Source organism: Mesoplodon bidens (assembly GCF_964165515.1).
Source record: "Mesoplodon bidens genome assembly, chromosome: 6".
NCBI classification, from domain to species: Eukaryota; Metazoa; Chordata; class Mammalia; order Artiodactyla; family Ziphiidae; genus Mesoplodon; species Mesoplodon bidens.
This window is the reverse complement of record NC_138162.1, coordinates 43,243,643-43,262,729: the sequence shown is the minus strand read 5'-3', so window position 1 is coordinate 43,262,729 and position 19,087 is coordinate 43,243,643. Positions and strand designations below refer to the sequence as shown.

The 19,087-nt window shown below is 42.1% G+C and overlaps 1 protein-coding gene across 3 annotated transcripts in view; it reads left to right on the top strand.

Moving 5' to 3' along the window:
* The window catches only part of NTRK2 (neurotrophic receptor tyrosine kinase 2), a gene marked incomplete at both ends in the record, with an annotated part of 387,120 nt that extends 368,918 nt beyond the window's left edge, over positions 1 to 18,202 (top strand). For all 3 annotated transcript variants that reach the window (XM_081236432.1, XM_081236431.1, XM_081236430.1), the window contains 2 exons: positions 16,981 to 17,139; positions 18,017 to 18,202. In XM_081236432.1, the coding sequence (XP_081092558.1) occupies positions 16,981 to 17,139; positions 18,017 to 18,202 (345 nt within the window). The remainder of the gene's footprint in view (positions 1 to 16,980; positions 17,140 to 18,016) is intronic.
* Positions 18,203 to 19,087: the final 885 nt, after the last annotated feature.

Genomic DNA, 19,087 nt, shown 5'->3' with positions numbered 1-19,087 from the left:
GCCTTGAGAGCAGCAAGAATCACAGTAATTACAGCTGGTATGGAGAGTGCGGTTTCTAGTACAGAGAAGCCTTTTCCCCCTACTCTGTTGGCAAATCACTGATTTCTTCCTTTACTTAAAGCTAGCTGGAATACCAGCCTTTCTGAGTTATTTCCATAGAAACAATTTCACATTGGAATTTTGGTACTAAAACAACGTAATGCGATCACCTTAACATAGACAGTGACATGAATCTATACAACGCCTGCTTTCCTGGTTGTCTTTGCTATCACGTGTCAGTCTCTGCTGGCTTTTCACTATAAAAGGATGCGAAGCTTTGGTCTCAAGTACTAAAGAGTCAGATGATCTCCTGCGTTAAAAACCATAATGCTCAGGAGGCCGTAAAAAGCTCAGTAATACTGAACGTTAAAATAATGACAGCTTGATGAGATGTGGATCGTTGGAATGTACAAGTTCCCATTGCTGAGTGATGTAGCAGTACGGTGACCACACGGCAGCCTGCATGCTGTCTTGGTTCTTTCCAAAGGCTTCATCCTCCCATTGAGCCACTTGGGAAACTCTCCATTAAAATGGTTAAGACTTAGTGGGGCGAGGAGGGAGGAGGCAGTCAGAGGAAGGGGGATGTTGTTACTGTTTAATTTCACTGTATTGTTAAAATGAAGAATCCTCGTTTCTAGATCTCAATGTGATTCTTAAACATGAGTGTGATTGCAGTTTTAAGCTGTACTGAGAGAAGACTTTTTGTTCCTGATTAGAGCAAATGTGAAATAAGGTGAAAGTATAATCACTTCTAAGACTGGGGCTCTTGGCTCCTGAAAGTATATATAGTGCACAAGCAGGGGACAGTAGGGCCCACGAGGGATGTCACTTGATGTGACAGGGAGTCCAGGAAGCTCTTCTGCCTTTATCTATACATGACCGGGGAGTTCCAGGGTCTGCTCCCTCTCCCTTAGCTACCCCCAGGACAGTTGGGGTGGAGTGGGGGGACAGGGTGAGGACTAAGATTGCCCTAAGGTTTGCCACGGAAATAAGCTGCATCTGGGGGCTGCTGTGGAACAACAGCACCTGCTAAGCTCTGGAATCAGTTGATAACAGGGGAACTGTCAAGAGTAACCCAAGAAGGGAAAAGAGCAGTGGTGTTGAGCCTTAACTTGGGGCCATAAAAATGCTGAGAGAGGACTACAGATCTGCATTATGGACCAGAATTGCACAGCTCCTAGTATTTGAAGCTGTTCTTGCCCCTCCTTGGAGTGTGCTAGAATCAGAAGGGGAAGCATTGACAAGGAGAGTATTGTGGCCTGAATGTCTGTGTTCCCCCAAAACTCAGATCTAACCCTAACCCCCAGTGTGGCTGCATTTAAAAATGGGGTCTCTGAGGAAGTAATTAAGGTTAAGTGAGGTCATAGGGTGGAGCCCCCATCCAATAGGATTAGTGTCCTTGTAAAAGGAGACATCAGAAGTTCACGCATTCTCTGCACACACACAAGCTACACACAGACATCTGTAAGCCAGGAAGAGAGCTCTCACCAGAGACTGAACTGTCTGGAACCTTGATCTTGGATTTCTAGCCTCTAGAACTGTGAGAAAATAAATGTCTTGTTTTAGCCACCCAGTCTATGGTATTTTGTTATGGCAGACTGAGCAAACGAATGCAGAGAGCCTTTCCTAGCCCTGAGTCCGACTCCATGTCAGACTTGAGGCAGAATGCGTTTGGTTTGGAGATATGGGTCCTGGTGTAGATGCTACCACGTCTAAGCTGTGTGGTCTTGGGTAGGTCACATTATCTCTGGGCCTGGGGATTCCTCATCTCTTAAACTGAGATAAAAGAACATGTCTGACTTACCCCAGAGGATTACTGGAGAATCAAATACTTAGCATAACAACAACAGCTAATATATTTTACACTTTTATTATGTACCAGGTGTTATTCTAAGAGCTTTGTTACATGTAGTAAAATTCACCTTTTTTAGTGTACTGTTCTGAGTTTTGGCAAACACAGTCATTTAACTGCCACCACAATCAAGACTTAGAACATTGTCATCACCCCCTCCAAATTCCCTCATGCCTCTGTAAGACAAGCCCCCCCACCAATTCCCAGGCCCTGACAACCATACGTTTTCTAGACCTATAGTTTGCCTTCTCAAGAATGTCATACAAATAGCATCACAGGATGACACCACAGAGCTTTTCTAATATCAACTCATTTAATCTTCACAACCATATTCTGAGGTAGGTACCATTATTATAGAATGAATGGATGCAGAAATGCTATGGAAAAGCAAAACATGTATACAAACATAAGGTATTATTATTTTTCACTGTTTATATTATTATTTCATGGTAGAATAAAGGCAAAATCAATTCTCAATGGAAAAAATATTCACAAAATATTGTTAGCAATAAGGTCCAGCATACCCTCTCGTGACTAATTCAAAAACCCTTGGCTTGTAGTTAGTAAGTCACAACCCTTGTATCTGTGACCAGATTGGTAATGGTAAAAGATAATGGAAGATTTCCAGGTTGCAAGTAACAGCAACTTCAGGTATAGCAATAAACATTTCCCGCTGTAAGAGAGAGGGGCAACCAGGCTGTCCCTAGCACTCCTCCTGACCCCATTCATTCATGACTGTCTTCACTGAGTTCCATTCATTCAGGACTTCTAGGCAAGGCAGGAAGAGCTGAATCACTTCCCATGAAGTATCCCCTGGTTCCGTAGCCACATGCCACAGAAGCACCCCATCACTCTTTGTAACAGGAGAACCCTGATCTTCCTGGATGTGGTCATAAAGCACCCACAGTCAGACCACAATGGTCCCAGGTTCTCCAAGGAAAAGATTTTGCACAAATTGTTTCTCCTTTTTTTAAACTTCATATTACAGATGCAACACATAATAAATAAATAATGTCCAGTTATTTCTTAAAGTTTACAGCTATCATGAATTTTTAAGGAACAAATCAGGAGAAACTGTTTAAAACAAAGGAAGCGGGTGCAGGGTGTGACAAGAAGGTCTATGAGCCTCTTCAGTATTTAATGTGGCCAAAAGCCTCTGACAGCTAATCATCTCTTACTGGGGCTTGCCCTTTGGCCTGCACATTTCTAAGGGAGTAAAACGTTTCGCTTCCAAACAAGTTATCACTCACTTACTTAGTAAAGACCACAAGCTGAAAGTGGCCTCCCAGATATCACTGCTCTTTGCTACTTAAATATAGAAGGTCCCAGATTAGCTTTACTCACCTTTATATCACCAGTGTTTTCAAAGCCATCTAGGCATTTGCTTTGGGTCTATAGAAGGGCTCCAGCCTGCCACTGTGCCTCTCATATACACAGAAGGGAGACGAGGCATCCCCATGGATGGGGAATGAGTTGTGGGGAAGACAAGCATGATCCTCTGGGGAGATAGAAGAATTGAGCAAGACAAAAGGCAACGTTGGAATTTGAAATGCGACTGGACAAGTGAGATTTGAGAGGAGATTCAAAGAAAGGGAATCGGGAATGGACTGGGAGGGCCCACACTGAGAGGGGTGGATGCTGAAAAAGAAGAGAAGACAATGAGGGAGGAAGGAGGAGTGTGGATGCTTGTTACCTCCTCTCTCATCAACCGAGGTCCCCGGAAAATGGGTTGTACATTCCTCATAAACTTGTACCAGGAATAAAGATGCTTCGTATATTTGTAAAAATTAAGTAAGAACCTAGGGTCCCAGCATGAATAATAGTGGGATAGAGAGCTGTCTTCAATACTGCTGGTCACCAATTCATATCTCCACTTGCTCAGCAAGTTCCCTGACCTTCCTAAATTCTAGTTTTCCAGTGTAGAAAAATAAATCATATTGTTTGTTAAGCCATGGGGAAATAGTCACCATTTACAGCCTAGTCACCAAAGAGAATGTACCCAGAGTATTTCTTGGGTAAGAAATAAATATTGTAGTTGAACTGATTAGATGTTCCCAATTTGTTGAAAAATAATAAAATCATCAATTTCTTTTTTTGCTGTTGTTAGAGTATAGATGCTTTACAATGTTATGTTAGTTTCCGCTGTACAACAAAGTGAACCAGCTATATGTATACATATACCCCCTCCCTCTTGGACCTCCCTCCCCTGCCCATCCCACCCATTTAGGTCATCGCAGAGCACCGAGCTGAGCTCCCTGTGCTATACAGCATTTCTGACACAAGACAGTTTTACCAAGGGCCTTTTAGTATTCTTTCCAGGATTTATGGTTTTAATACCTTTCAAACAAGTAGATTTAAAGGATGCTCAGGCCTAGGTATTTTTCCTAGAACAGGTTTTTGTTTTTGTTTTTTTAAACCAGATCGTCCTGTACATGTCACCATCAAAATTATGAAGTGTCATGGAAATAAACAGTAAGAGCTAAACAAACAGTTCTTTTTGCAGATGTTTTAAAAACAGGATCCATTATTTTCCATAACTTGATTTATTTTAGGCACTATGGAATTTCTTTTTGGCCATTGGCCCCAGACATTGTTCTGATTAACTTCACTGATTTAAGCAAGTCACGGTGATTAGCAGCCCTGATGGCCATTCATTCTTTCCTTTTTCATGGTTTAATTTTCTTCTTTAGTCTCTGTCCTTCCTCTCTCACCTCAGAAGATATGAGATGCTATCTTATAGAGCAATATTCTCTCATGTTATTCATTATGACGTCTTCCTAAACTTCATTCCCAGGTCGAATAGTACCAGGTCTGCACCACAGACTTCCCCATCTACTGTACAGATGATAAACTGAGGAATGAACGGGATTTCACACACAGCTTAGAGAGTTTTTATACTCCATGTGAACGCCAGTATTTTGGATTGCATTTTATTAAGAAATTTTGAATTTCATTGAATGGTTCTTATTTGTAGCATCAGTTAGGTGAGCCAGTTTCCATCCATTTAATCTAAGGTTGGTTCTATGAAGAGTTTAGAGAAGTTATTGGCGGTGGATGGGAAAATAGTGAACACTGATCTCTTTGAAGGAACACATTGAGAATTCCTCCCCAAATCTCAACAGTCAGAAGAAACTCGAAGACATGGTCTGCTTACCAACCAACCCCCTCCATGCCTTGCCAGCCATAACTGCTCAGCATCCTTCCTCTTGAGGCATGTGATCCATTAGCAAAAATAGGGAATGCCTGCAGTGTTACCAGAGCTGTACTAAGGGGTGCTTAGAAACATTGCTGAGCTATAGTAGGGAGGGTACGTTCCTTGAAATGATGGAACTTGAACTTGCCTTTAGGAGACCTTCCAGAGTAGGTAGAAAAAAGGAGAGATCAAACTTTCCAAGAGGCATGAGTAGATTTGGCCTGGGAGAGGAGCCACAACTAAGTTTGCTGGCTGAATATAGGGCATGAATTGGAGAATGCAGAAGCCAGAAACACAGAGTGACCCATCAGAGTGAGTACAAGATGTCCTGTGGGGAGGGGTTATGTGTGTGTGTTTTTAGATAAGCTACTTAAACTCTCTGAATTTGGGGGGCATTACTTATAATGTGAAGGAAAGTCGATGTCTTCTCAAGACGGTAATTATTGGGCTCAAGTGAGATCATCGAGTAGAAGTTCTTTGTAAAGATCAACTTCTCTGTGTTGACAGATGATTATGGTGGGAAGGTGGTGGCAAGTGGTTAATTACAGAACTAAAACCCCAGGCTCGTGGGTTGAGGAAAATGAAAACTGCAAGTCCAAGTCAACTCCCCAGCTAAGTGGATTTCCCATGTTGCATCAGCTTATTCTGGTGCGTTTAGTGAAGAGCACGTTCCTGACCCAAGTCGATCACTGAAAGGTCTCTCCTGGCACCACCGAGTATCTGGCAGTCAAAGCAACAGTTCTGACTCCCAGTGTCATACTTGGGATCACATTCCATCTCACAAATATTTAAGCAAGAGTGTGAGGGCCAACGGCCAAGTTGCACATACAAGACAAATATCTCATTGTGTTTGTCACTGCACAGTATGTGGTTTTGTGAGTTCTAAAAACCATCCAGTGACTGTGACTGGAATGTGACAGTAATTTGTAACCATGATGGCTCTTTTTTCTATTTTTACTTTTTAGGCCCACTTTTGTGACATGCTTCAAAATCCTGAGAAAGGACTGCAAAAGAAATATTCAGAAATGTTCTAAACGGGTTTAGAAAACTTGTGAACCCTGTCTGAACTTTTATTAGATGCTCCCACCACTCACCCATTTGACATCAGAACAAGGAAAGCATTATTTATAATGGCATGTGTGAAATCCCAGAGGGGATTCTTGAAAGAATTAGAGTGAAAAATCTGTCCCAAAGAGACTGCAAGCATAAAATAAATGATCAGATGGGAAAACATGTAAATCAGAAATTGAATCTTTTTTTCCCCCTCCTTTAAAGGACACAGGAGCCTCTTCTTTGGCCGTTAGCAATACAGGACAGAGAATCCGGAAGAGTAGGTGTAATCAGAGGGGCCCCCAGAGTACTTGTCATTGCAGAGTGAGGAGTGTGGGAGAGTTGTAGTGTTGACTCTTCTTAATGTCTCCATGGCTGCTTCCCATTGAGAAAATAAAGGCTAGATAATAAAGGCTACAGAGAAAGAGGCAACACCTAGAAAGCATTTAGTGCATTAAAATTCATAAAGGGCTTTCACAAATATTGTCTGCTTGAGTTAACCCTGGGAGGTATATATTGTTACCCACATTTCATAGTTGGAAAAATTAAGACACAGAGAGGTTTGGCAAGTAGTGAAATTAACTCTGGAGCCCAGAGTTTTGTTTGGTTTTTTTTTCATTGAGGTATACTTGACATATAACATTATATTTGTTTCAGATGTACAACATAAGGATTTGATATCTGTATATATTGCAAAATGATCACAGCCATAAGTCTAGTTAACATCTGTCTCCTCACATAGTTACAATTTTTTGTTGTTGTGATGAAAACTTTTAGGATTTACTTTCAAATATGCAGTACAGTATTATTAACTATAGTCACCTTGCTGTACCTTACATCCTCAGGATTTATTTATTTTACAACTGGAAATTTGTACCTTTTGGCCCCCTTCTAAAGTCATGAATTGAGTGTTGTCCCCTGCACCACAGCTGGGAACACAAAAAGAATATAGAAAACCTGGCGTCTCCATAGGTTAACACGTCCCAAAGTGGGATATTTACCGTCTGGTTCTAGGAATGTATGTGAGTGGCTCTCTATCTCTCTCCCTCTCCCCCGCAAACACACAGCCAAATTAGTTTAATTCACTAAGTTAAACAAAGTTAAATCTGTTCTTTCTGCCTGAGACACTTCATGGGAATTCTGTGCATTATGAATCTCCAAGAAATGAAGAGGGTTACAGGTTATAGTGTATTTGATACATCTGAACTAGGAACACATGTGGCAAGCTAGCTCTTAATACTTTGAGGGTCAGGTATCCAAAAGAACACCACATTGGTCCATAATATCCCAGTCTTCCCTTTACTACCACAGACCAACTGTACATTGGATGTATGGTCTAATTTCAATATTTTTCAAATTCTACTTTCAATATGTCAATTTCAATTGTTTCACTATTCCCATTCAAGAAAGAATTATGTCTTTTTCACTAAAAACCTGGGCAGAGACCTCTCACTCCCCATAACTGTGCACATATAGCTCCCTGCACTGCCACAAAGCCTCTCCTCGGTGCTGGGGTATAGGCTGCCAGCACCCGGGGGACCATTCCACCTTGGTATCCTTCGTGTTTGTAAGTATCTGAAAACGTAGGAAACTCTTGTGTGTTGGCAGATTTCCTTTCCCAAAGTCCTGGGTACATGGGGTTTCAGGGTTGCAGAGCGGGGCAGATAGCCATCAGCCAGAAACACGCCCATTTGGCTGTGCCAATATGACCACCAGCAACCTTTCTGGTCAGTGCCTGTATTGCACGGGTTGTGTTTTGGATATCGACCCTGGTGGTGAGTATTGTCATGTCCAGGCAGCTCCATGAGGGAAATCTGTGCTCGTTGAACAGTGACTACCTGTCCCTGCGGAATGAGGAGAAAGCGAGGAAATTGAAAGCTGATGGAAGGCAACAAGCTTGCACTTAGCGCATGAACTTTTGGTGTATTCAAAGCTGAACAGTAAAAATACAGGGGCGCCTTAACCCTGAGCCAGCAAGTCATGTTTTGACTTGTCAGAGTTGGATTCCTCGTACAGAGGAGAATGGGAAAAAAATCATGCATGCTTTCTTCGATGCTAAGAGCATCATTTGAAATCAGCAAGCAAATTAGACATCTTGGACTCTCCACTCCTTGGGCTACGGAGTTGAGCAGCATTTTTCAGGCACTGTTAGTCCATTTCCTTCCCTTAGTGAGTCAGAAATGGATATTGAGAATTATAATCGGGCAGAAACTCTGTGTGGCATTGTTCTCAGAGGTCAGGGGGTGGGGGTTGTTAGGGAAATCTAATTCCTGCTGTCCTGTGAGCTCACCCACTGCCCCGTTGTCAGCATGGCATTTGGGCAGGTAGTGCTGAGGTTCATCAGCGTGAAAAGTAGGACCTGCCTCCCATGGGGCTACTGTGCAGAAATCTTATCTTGGTTTAAAAATCAGACAGTCTTGATGGGCTACAAACCTGTATATGGAATATACTTAGTTTTTCTCCAGAAAGTAGGAAATCATAAACAAGTCTCTTTGGTCAAAGTTTTCTTTGTCTGTGCTAATGCTGTTGCTACCTAATGCCTCAGCCTTGGTGCTTTTACTAAAATGGGCTTTTCAAAAACCATACTTACTTATTAAATTTTTTTAACATTTTAATTGGAGTATAATTGCTTTACAGTGGTGTGTTAGCTTCTGCTTTATAACAAAGTGAATCAGTTATTCATATACATATATCCCCATATCTCTTCCCTCTTGCGTCTCCCTTCCTCCCACCCTCCCTATCCCACCCCTCTAGGTGGTCACAAACCACCGAGCTGATCTCCCTGTGCAGCTGCTTCCCACTAGCTATCTATTTTACATTTGGTAGTGTATATATGTCCATATATACACTACCACTCTTTCACTTTGTCCCAGCTTACCCTTCCCCCTTCCTGTGTCCTCAAATCCATTCTCTTGTAGGTCTGCATCTTTATTCCCGTCTTGCCCTAGGTTCTTCACGATTTTTTTTTTTTAGATTCCATATATATGTGTTAACATACGGTATTTGTTTTTCTCTTTCTGACTTACGTCACTCCGTGTGACAGATTCTAGGTCCATCCACCTCACTACAAATAACTCAGTTTCGTTTCCTTTTATGGCTGTGTAATATTCCATTGTATATATGTGCCACATCTTCTTTATCCATTCATCTGTCGATGGACGCTTAGGTTGCTTCCACGTCCTGGCTATTGTAAATAGTGCTGCAATGAACATTGTGGAACATGACTATTTTTGAGTTATGGTTTTCTTGGGGTATATGCCCAGTAGTTGGATTGCTGGGTCGTATGGTAGTTCTACTTTTAGGTTTTTAAGGAACCTCCATACTGTTCTCCATAATACCTGTATCAATTTACATTCCCACCAACAGTGCAAGAGGGTTCCCTTTTCTCCACACCCTCTCCAGCATTTATTGTTTCTATATTTTTTGATGATGGCCATTCTGACTGGTGTGAGATCATATCACATTGTAGTTTTGATTTGCATTTCTCTAATGATTAATGATGTTGAGCAGTCTTTCACGTGTTTGTTGGCAATCTGTATATCTTCTTTGGAGAAATGTCTATTTAGGTCTTCTGCCCATTTTTGGATTGGGTTGTTTGTTTTTTTTGCTATTGAGCTGCATGAGCTGCTTGTAAATTATGGAGATTAATCCTTTGTCAGTTGCTTCATTTGCAAATATCTTCTCCCTTCCTAAGGGCTGTCTTTTCTTCTTGTTTATGGTTTCCTTTGCTGTGCAAAAGCTTTTAAGTGTAATTAGGCCCCATTTGTTTGTTTTTGTTTTTATTTCCATTTCCCTAGGAGGTGGGTCAAAAAGGATCTTGCTGTGATTATGTTATAAAGTGTTCTGCCTATGTTTTCCTCTAAGAGTTTGAAAATGTCTGGCCTTACATTTAGGTCTTCAATCCATTTTGAGTTTATTTTAGTGTATGGTGTTAGGGAGTGTTCTAATTTCATACTTTTACATGTACCTGTCCAGATTTCCCAGCACCACGTATTGAAGTGGCTCTCTTTTCTCCATTGTATATGCTTGACTCCTTTTTCAAAGAGAAGGTGACCATATGTGCGTGGGTTTATCTTTGGGCTTTCTATCCTGTTCCATTGATCTATATTTCTGTTTTTATGCCAGTACCATACTGTCTTGACTACTGTAGCTTTGTAGTATAGTCTGAAGTCCAGGAGCCTGATTCTCCAGCTCTGTTTTTCTTTCTCAAGATTGCTTTGGCTATTCGGGGTCTTTTGTGTTTCCATACAAACTGTGAAATTTTTTGTTCTAGTTCTGTGAAAAATGCCAGTGGTAGTTTGATAGGGATTGCATTGAATCTGTAGATTGCTTTGGGTAGTAGAGTCATTTTCATAATGTTGATTCTTCCAATCCAAGAACAGGGTATATCTCTCATCTATTTGTATCATTTTTAATTTCTATCATCAGTGTCTTATAATTTTCTGCATACATGTCTTTTGTCTCCTTAGGTAGGTTTATTCCTAGGTATTTTATTCTTTTTGTTGCAATGGTAAATGGAAATGTTTTCTTAATATCACTTTAAGATTTTTCATCATTAGTGTATAGGAATGCCAGAGATTTCTGTGCATTAATTTTGTATCCTGTTACGTTACCAAATTCATTGAATAGCTCTAGTAGTTTTCTGATAACATCTTTAGGATTCTCTATGTATAGTATCATGTCATCTGCAAACAGTGACAGCTTTACTTCTTCTTTTCTGATTTGGATTCCTTTTATTTCTTTTCCTTCTCTGATTGCTGTGGCTAAAATTTCCAAAACTATGTTGAATAATATTGGTGAGAGTGGGCAACCTTGTCTTCTTCTGGATCTTAGTGGAAATGGTTTCAGTTTTTCACCATTGAGGATGATGCTGACTGTGGGTTTGTCATATATGGCCTTTATTATGTTGAGGTAAGTTCCCTCTATGCCTACTTTCTGAAGGGTTTTTATCATAAATGGGTGTTGAATTTTGTCAAAAGCTTTCTTTGCATCTATAGAGATGATCATATGGTTTTTCTCCTTCAGTTTGTTAATATGTTGTATAGCACTGATCGACTTGCATATATTGAAGAATCCTTGCATTCCTGGGATAAACCCCACTTGATCATGGTGTATGATCCTTTTAATGTGCTGTTGGAGTCTGTTTGCTAGTATTTTGTTGAGGAAGTTTGCATCTATGGTCCTCAGTGATATTGGTTTGTAGCTTTGTTTTGTGTGTGACATCTTTGTCTGGTTTGGGTATCAGGGTGATGGTGGTCTCGTAGAATGAGTTTGGGAGTGTTCCTCCCTCTGCTATATTTTGGAAGAGCTTGAGAAACATAGGTGTTAGCTCTTCTCTAAATGTTTGATAGAATTCGGCTGTGAAGCCATCTGGACCTGGGCTTTTGTTTGTTAGAAGATGTTTAATCACGTTTTCAATTTTAGTGCTTGTGATAGGTCTGTTCATATTTTCTATTTCTTCCTAGTTCAGTCTTGGAAGGTTGTGCTTTTCTAAGAATTTGCCCATTTCCTCCAGGTGGTCCATTTTATTGGCATGGAGTTGCTTGTAGTAATCTCTCATGATCCTTTGTATTTCTGCAGTGTCAGTTGTTACTTCTCCTTTTTCATTTCTAATTCTATTGATCTGAGTCTTCTCCCTTTTTTCTTCTTGAGTCTGGCTAATCAATTTTGTTTATCTTCTCAAAGAACCAGCTTTTAGTTTTATTGATCTTTGCTATCATTTCCCTCATTTCTTTTTCATTTATTTCTCATCTGATCTTTATGATTTCTTTCCTTCTGCTAACTTTGGGGTTTTTTTGTTCTTCTTTCTCTATTTGCTTTAGGTGTAAGTTTAGGTTGTTTATTTGAGATGTTTCTTGTTTCTTAAGGTAGGATTGTATTGCTATAAACTTCCCTCTTAGAACTGCTTTTGCTGCATCCCATAGGTTTTGGGTCGTTGTGTTTTCATTGTTATTTGTTTCTAGCTATTTTCTGATTTCCTTTTTGACTTCTTCAGTGATCTCTTGGTTATTAAGTAGTGTAATGTTTATCCTCCATGTGTTTGTAATTTTTACAGATTTTTTCCTGTAATTGATATCTAGTCTCAGAGCGTTGTGGTCAGAAAAGTTACTTGATACAATTTCAATTTTCTTAATTTTACCAAGGCTTGGCTTGTGACCCAAGATATGATCTATCCTGGAGAATGTTCCATGAGCAGTTGAGAAAAAAGTGTGTTCTGTTGTTTTTGCATGGAATGTCCTATAAATATCAGTTAAGTCCATCTTGTTTAATGTATCATTAAAACTTGTGTTTCCTTATTTATTTTCATTTTGGATGATCTGTCCATTGGTGAAAGTGGGGTGTTAAAGTCCCCTACTATGACTGTGATACTGTCAATTTCCCCTTTTATGGCTGTTAGTATTTGCCTTATGTATTGAGGTGCTCCTATGTTGGGTGCAGAGATATTTACAATTGTTATATACTCTTCTTGGATTGATCCCTTGATCATTATGTAGTGTCCTTCTTTGTCTCTTGTAATAGTCTTTATTTTAAAGTCTATTTTGTCTGATATGAGAATTACTACTCCAGCTTTATTTTGATTTCCATTTACATGGAATATCTTTTTCCATCTCCTCACTCTGGCTGTATGTATCCCTAGGTCTGAAGTGAGTCTCTTGTAGACAGCATATATACGGGTCTTGTTTTTGTATCCATTCAGCCAGTCTATGTCTTTTGGTTGGAGCATTTAATCCATTTACATTAAGGTAATTATCGATATGTCTATTCCTATTACCATTTTCTTAATTGTTTTGGGTTTGTTATTGTATGTCTTTTCCTTCTCTTGTGTTTCCTGCCTAGAGGAGTTCCTTTAGCATTTGCTGTAAAGCTGGTTTGGTGGTGCTGAATTGTCTTAGCTTTTACTTGTCTGTAAAGGTTTTAATTTTCCATCAAATCTGAACGAGATCCTTGCTGGGCAGAGTAATCTTGGTGGTAGGTTTTTCCCTTTCATCACTTTAAATATGTCCTGCCACTCCCTTCTGGCTTGCAGAGTTTCTGCTGAAAGATCAGCTGTTAACCTTATGGGGATTCCCTTTTATATTATTTGTTGTTTTTCCCTTGCTGATCTTAATATTTTTTGTTTGCATTTAATTTTAGATAGTTTGATTAATATGTGTCTTGGCGTGTTTCTCCTTGGATTTATCCTGTATGGGACTCTCTTTGCTTCCTGGACTTGATTAAGTATTTCCTTTCCCATACTAGGGAATGTTTCAACTATAATCTCTTCAAATATTTTCTCAGTCCCTTTCTTTTTCTCTTCTTCTTCTGGGACCCTTATAATTCAAATGTTGGTACATTTAATATTGTCCCAGAGGTCTCTGAGACTGTCCTCAATTCTTTTCATTGTTTTTTCTTTATTCTGCTCTGCAGTAGTTATTTCCACTATTTTATCTTCCAGGTCACGTATCCATTCTTCTGCCTCAGTTATTCTGCTATTGGTCCCTTCTGGAGAATTTTAAATTTCATTTATTGTGTTGTTCATGATTGTTTCTTTGCTCTTTAGTTCTTCTAGGTCCTTGTTAAACGTTTCTTGTATTTTGTCCATTCTATTTCCAAATTTTTGGATCATCTTTACTATCATTATTCTGCGTGCTTTTTCAGGTAGACTGCCTATTTCCTCTTCATTTGTTACGTCTGGTGGGTTTTTTACCTTGCTCCTTCATCTTTCTTTGTCTTGTCATTTGCTTAACTTACTGGGTTTGGGATCTCCTTTTCACAGGTGGCAGGTTAGTAGTTCCCATTGTTTTTGGTGTCTGCCCCCAGTGGCTAAGGTTGGTTCAGTGGGTTGTGTAGGCTTCCTGGCGGAGGGGACTAGTGCCTGTGTTCTGGTGGATGAGGCTGGATCTTGTCTTTCTGGTGGGCAGGTACACCTCTGGTGGTGTGTTTTGGGGTGTCTGTGACATTATGATTTTAGGCAGCCTCTCTGCTAATGGGTGGGGTTGTGTTCCTGTCTTGCTAATTGTTTGGCATAGAGTGTCCAGCACTATAGTTTGCTGGTCGTTGAGTGGAGCTGCTTCTGGGTGTTGAGATGGAGATCTCTGGGAGATTTTCACCCTTTGATATTATATGGAGCTGCGAGGTCCCTGGTGGACCAATGTCCTGAACTTGACTCTCCCACCTCAGAGGCACAGCCCTGACCCCTGGCTGGAGCACCAAGAGCCTGTCATCCACACGGCTCAGAATAAAAGGGAGAAAAAAAGAAAGAAAGAAAGAAAGGAAGAAAGAAAGAAAGAAAGAAAGAAAGAAAGAAAGAAAAGAACAGAAAATTAAATTAAATTAAATTAAAAAGTTATTTAAATAAAAACCAAAGAATAATTATTAAAAAAAATTTTAAGTAATTAAAAAAAAAAGAAAGAGGGCCTCCCTGGTGGCGCAGTGGTTGAGAGTCCGCCTGCCGATGCAGGGGATACGGGTTCGTGCCCCGGTCTGGGAGGATCCCATATGCCGCGGAGCGGCTGGGCCCGTGAGCCATGGCCGCTGGGCCTGCGCGTCCGGAGCCTGTGCTCCACAACGGGAGAGGCCACAGCAGTGAGAGGCCCACATACCGCAAAAAGAAAAAAAAAAAAAAAAAAAAGAAAGAAAGAACAGCCAAACCAAAAAACAAATCCACCAATGATAACAAGCTCTGAAAACTTCACTAAAAAACAAAAAAACAAACAAAAAAAATGGACAGGGCTTCCCTGGTGGTGCAGTGGTTGAGAGTCCGCCTGCCGATGCAGGGGACGCGGGTTCGTGCCCCGGTCCGGGAAGATCCCACATGCTGCGGAGCGGCTGGCCCCGTGAGCCATGGCCACTGAGCCTACGCGTCCAGAGCCTGTGCTCCGCAACGGAAGAGGCCACAACAGTGAGAGGCCCTCGTACCGCAAAAAAAAAAAAAAAAAAAATGTGGGCACACAGACCCTAGGACAAATGGTAAAAGCAAAGCTATACAGACAAAATCTCACACAGAAGAATATGCATACAAACTCACAAAAGAAGAAAAAGGGGGGGAAGTATATATATCATTGCTCCCACAGCCCACCTCCTCAATTTGGGATGATTCCTTGTCTATTCAGGTATTCCACAGATGCGGGTACATCTGGTTGACTGTGGAGATTTCATCCGCTGCTCCTGAGGCTGCTGGGATAAATTTCCCTTTCTCTTCTCTGTTCTCACAGCTCCCGGGGTTCAGCTTTGGATTTGGACCTGCCTCTGCATGTAGGTCGCCTGAGGGACTCTGTTCTTCGCTCAGACAGGACGGGGTTAAAGCAGCAGATTCGGGGGCTCTGGCTCACTCAGGCCAGGGGGAGGGAGGGGTACGGAGTGCAGGGCGAGCCTGCAGTGGCAGAGGCCATCGTGACGTTTCACCAGCCTGAGGCGCGCCGTGCGTTCTCCCGGGGAAGTTGTCCCTGGACCGCGGGACCCTGGCAGTGGCGGGCTGCACAGGCTCCCCAGAAGGGAGGTGTGGAGAGTGACCTGTGCTTGCACACAGGCTTCTTGGTGGTGGCAGCAGCAGCCTTAGCGTCTCATGCCTGTCTCTGGGGTCCGCGCTCTTAGCCGCGGCTCGCGCCCGTCTCTGGAGCTCCTTTAAGCAGCGCGTCTCTTGCCTCTTCGGCAGCTCCAGACTTTCCTGGACTCCCTCCCGGCTAGCCGTGGTGCACTAGCCCCCTTCAGGCTATGTTCACGCCGCCAACCCCAGTCCTCTCCCTGCGCTCCGACCGAAGCCTGAGCCTCAGCTCTCAGCCCCGCCCGCCCCGGCGGGTGAGCAGACAAGCCTCTCGGGCTGGTGAGTGCCGGTCGGCACCGATCCTCTGTGCAGGAATCTCTCCGCTTTGCCCCCTACACCCCTGTTGCTGTGCTCTCCTCCGAGGCTCCAAAGCTCCCCCCTCTACGCCAACCGCAGTCTGCGCCTGCGAAGGGGCTTCCTAGTGTGTGGAAACCTTTCCTCCTTCACAGCTCCCTCCCACTGGTGCAGGTACCGTCCCTATTCTTTTGTCTCTGTGTTTTCTTTTTTCTTTTGCCCTACCCAGGTACGTGGGATGTTTCTTGCCTTTTGGGAGGTCTGAGGTCTTCTGCCAGCGTTCAGTAGGTGTTCTGTAGGAGTTGTTCCACATGTAGATGTATTTCTGACGTATTTGTGGGGAGGAATGTGATCTCCGTGTCTTACTCTTCTGCCATCTTGAAGCTCCTCCTACTTAGTTACTTTTGTAAATAAGCTCAGTTGAAGTTTCCTGTAGTAGATGAAATTCCAAAGACTGGACTTCTTTGTGTCCATAGCAACCTGAAACTCAGCTGCCTCTTCTGTAAAATGTGAATAATCATTTCTGCCCTGCCCATTGCTGGGTTGTGGTAAGCATGTTCAAGGCAGTTGTGTGCGCTGTCCTTACACTTTAAAGTGGAAGGAAGCTCCGGCCTTGCTAAGGAAGCAGAGTCCCTCGTTGGGTCATTTTGGATGCAAAACTCTCTACTTGTTATCCTGACCAAAGTTATCTTGTTAATTATAAGATCGAGTCATCCTCATACCAGAAAGTAGGTGTGTCTGTGTTTTATACAGGATGAATATCCACCCAATCACCATCTCTGCTCCTGTCTAGTTGTGAGAAAGAGAGAATTGCAAAAATGTGAGAAAAATCCTTTGACCACTCTTTGCCCTCTGTCTCTGTTGGCTTGAGATTATAAACCAATCATCTTTCCCTTATGTTTTATAAACAATTAAAATTAATAAATACAAATAAAGGAAAGGGAAAAAAATGTCCCCCACATCTCCCTTCCAAACCTTTTCTCCTGATGGTGGGAACTGATGCCACCTTGTTTACCCCTTTTCCGCCAGGTTGGTGGCCACACGATGCTGCCCATTCGCTGGATGCCTCCAGAGAGCATCATGTACAGGAAGTTCACCACCGAAAGTGACGTCTGGAGCCTGGGGGTTGTGTTGTGGGAGATCTTCACGTATGGCAAACAGCCCTGGTACCAGCTGTCAAACAATGAGGTGAGTGGCAGGTGGCACCAAGACCCCTAGAGAGCTGACACAGAGAGGCATCCCCCGGCTGGAAGTCAGGACACGCTGTCATGTGGCTTTGTTGGGAGAAGCACCTCCCAAACGGCCTGCCATGTACCTAAATATCATGGCCAAATTATAGTCACTCTCCAAATTTAAGAGTTCTAGAAAGAGAAAAGCACAGCATTTGCTGACGCGCCTGTGATTCTCTGGCATTGGGACCCGGGAGTCATTTCGTGCTGTTCATCTAGTAAATTGATAGCAGATGTGGCATTCCAGTACCCTTAGAGTCCAGCTAGCTTTTTGGTATTATTCCAATAAGGTTTCAAGCTTCTCTCCTTTTTGCATATTTCACTAGAACATTTACTTCTAGTGAAAAACTCAAGCATTTTATTTTCCTTTTCTAATCTGTTTGCAAATATGTCTATATTTGAGGCATCACTTCTTGGTCAAGCACCTCACTTCTTCAGGCCCACGTCTGTCTTTTATCCAATTCCATTATCCAAAATGACTGCTCATTTCTGTACCCTGGGGTTCCCTGGCCAGTTAGTGTCCTGACACAAAGGTGACCCTGGTCCCATCTCAGGCCAGTAAAACATTGGAATTCCAGGGTGTGCTTTGGGAGCATTCCATATAGATGAATTATTTCTCTACCAGTTTGGTGAAATCAGTGTGGCTTGGAAAATGAATATAAACCCATCAAATTAACCATGATATACCAACCTAGAACAGTCACTCTCTTGCCTCTGAAAAAAAGTAAACACTGAGTGGGTTTCTTTAAAGCAGCCCTCTCTTTGTACTGACATTTATTGTATCCACATTGTTTTTCCTCCGGTCTGGCCCTATCTTTGCTCTCCGTCCTGTCCAGGTGATAGAATGCATCACTCAAGGCCGAGTCTTGCAGCGACCTCGAACGTGCCCCCAGGAAGTCTATGAGCTGATGCTGGGGTGCTGGCAGCGAGAGCCCCACATGAGGAAGAACATCAAGGGCATCCACACCCTCCTTCAGAACTTGGCCAAGGCATCTCCGGTCTACCTGGATATACTAGGCTAGGGCCCTTTCCCCCAGACCGATCCTTCCCAAAGCACCTCCTCAGTTGGGCCGAGAGGATGAACGTCTTTTAACTGCCGCTGGATGCCATCAATCTGCTGTTCTTCGCTCTGACAGTATTAACTACAAAGACACCGAGAAGCTTTCTGAGGGAAGCAATGTGTACTTCTCCATCCGTAGACACAGTATGGACTTCTTTTTGGCATTATCTCTTTCTCTCTTTCCATCTCCCTTGGTTTGTTCCCTAGTTTTTTTGTTGTTGTTTGTTTTTCTTTCCTTTATTTTTTTGTCTTCCCTGCTTCACAATCCTCACCCTTTCTTTTTTAATCAATCTGGCTTCTGCATTACTATTAACTCTGCATAGACAAAGGCCTTAACAAACCTAATTTGTTATATCAGCAGACACTCCGGTTTGCCCACCACAACTAACAATGCCTTGTTGTATTCCTGCCTTTGATGTGGATAAAAAAAGGGAAAACAAATATTTGACTTAAACTTTGTCACTTCTGCTGTACAGACATCGAGAGTTTCTATGGATTCACTTCTATTTATTTATTATTATTACTGTTCTTATTGTTTGGGATGGCTTAAGCCTGTGTTTGAAAAAGGAAAACTTGTGTTCGATCTGGGAAGCCTTTATCTATGGGAGATTAAAACCAGAGAGAAAGAAGATTTATTATAAACCACAGTATGGAGAACAAAGACAACCATTGGGATCGGCTGGCGTCAGTCCCAACTTAAGAAAACCCAGCGACTGTTAGCTGGGAAGAATGTATTCGGCACCTTCCCCCGAGGACATTTCTGAGGAGTAAAAAGACTGTTGAACTCTGTGCCATGGACTATTCTTTTCCCATCACTGGAAACACTAGAGTGTAGTACAGAGAAAAA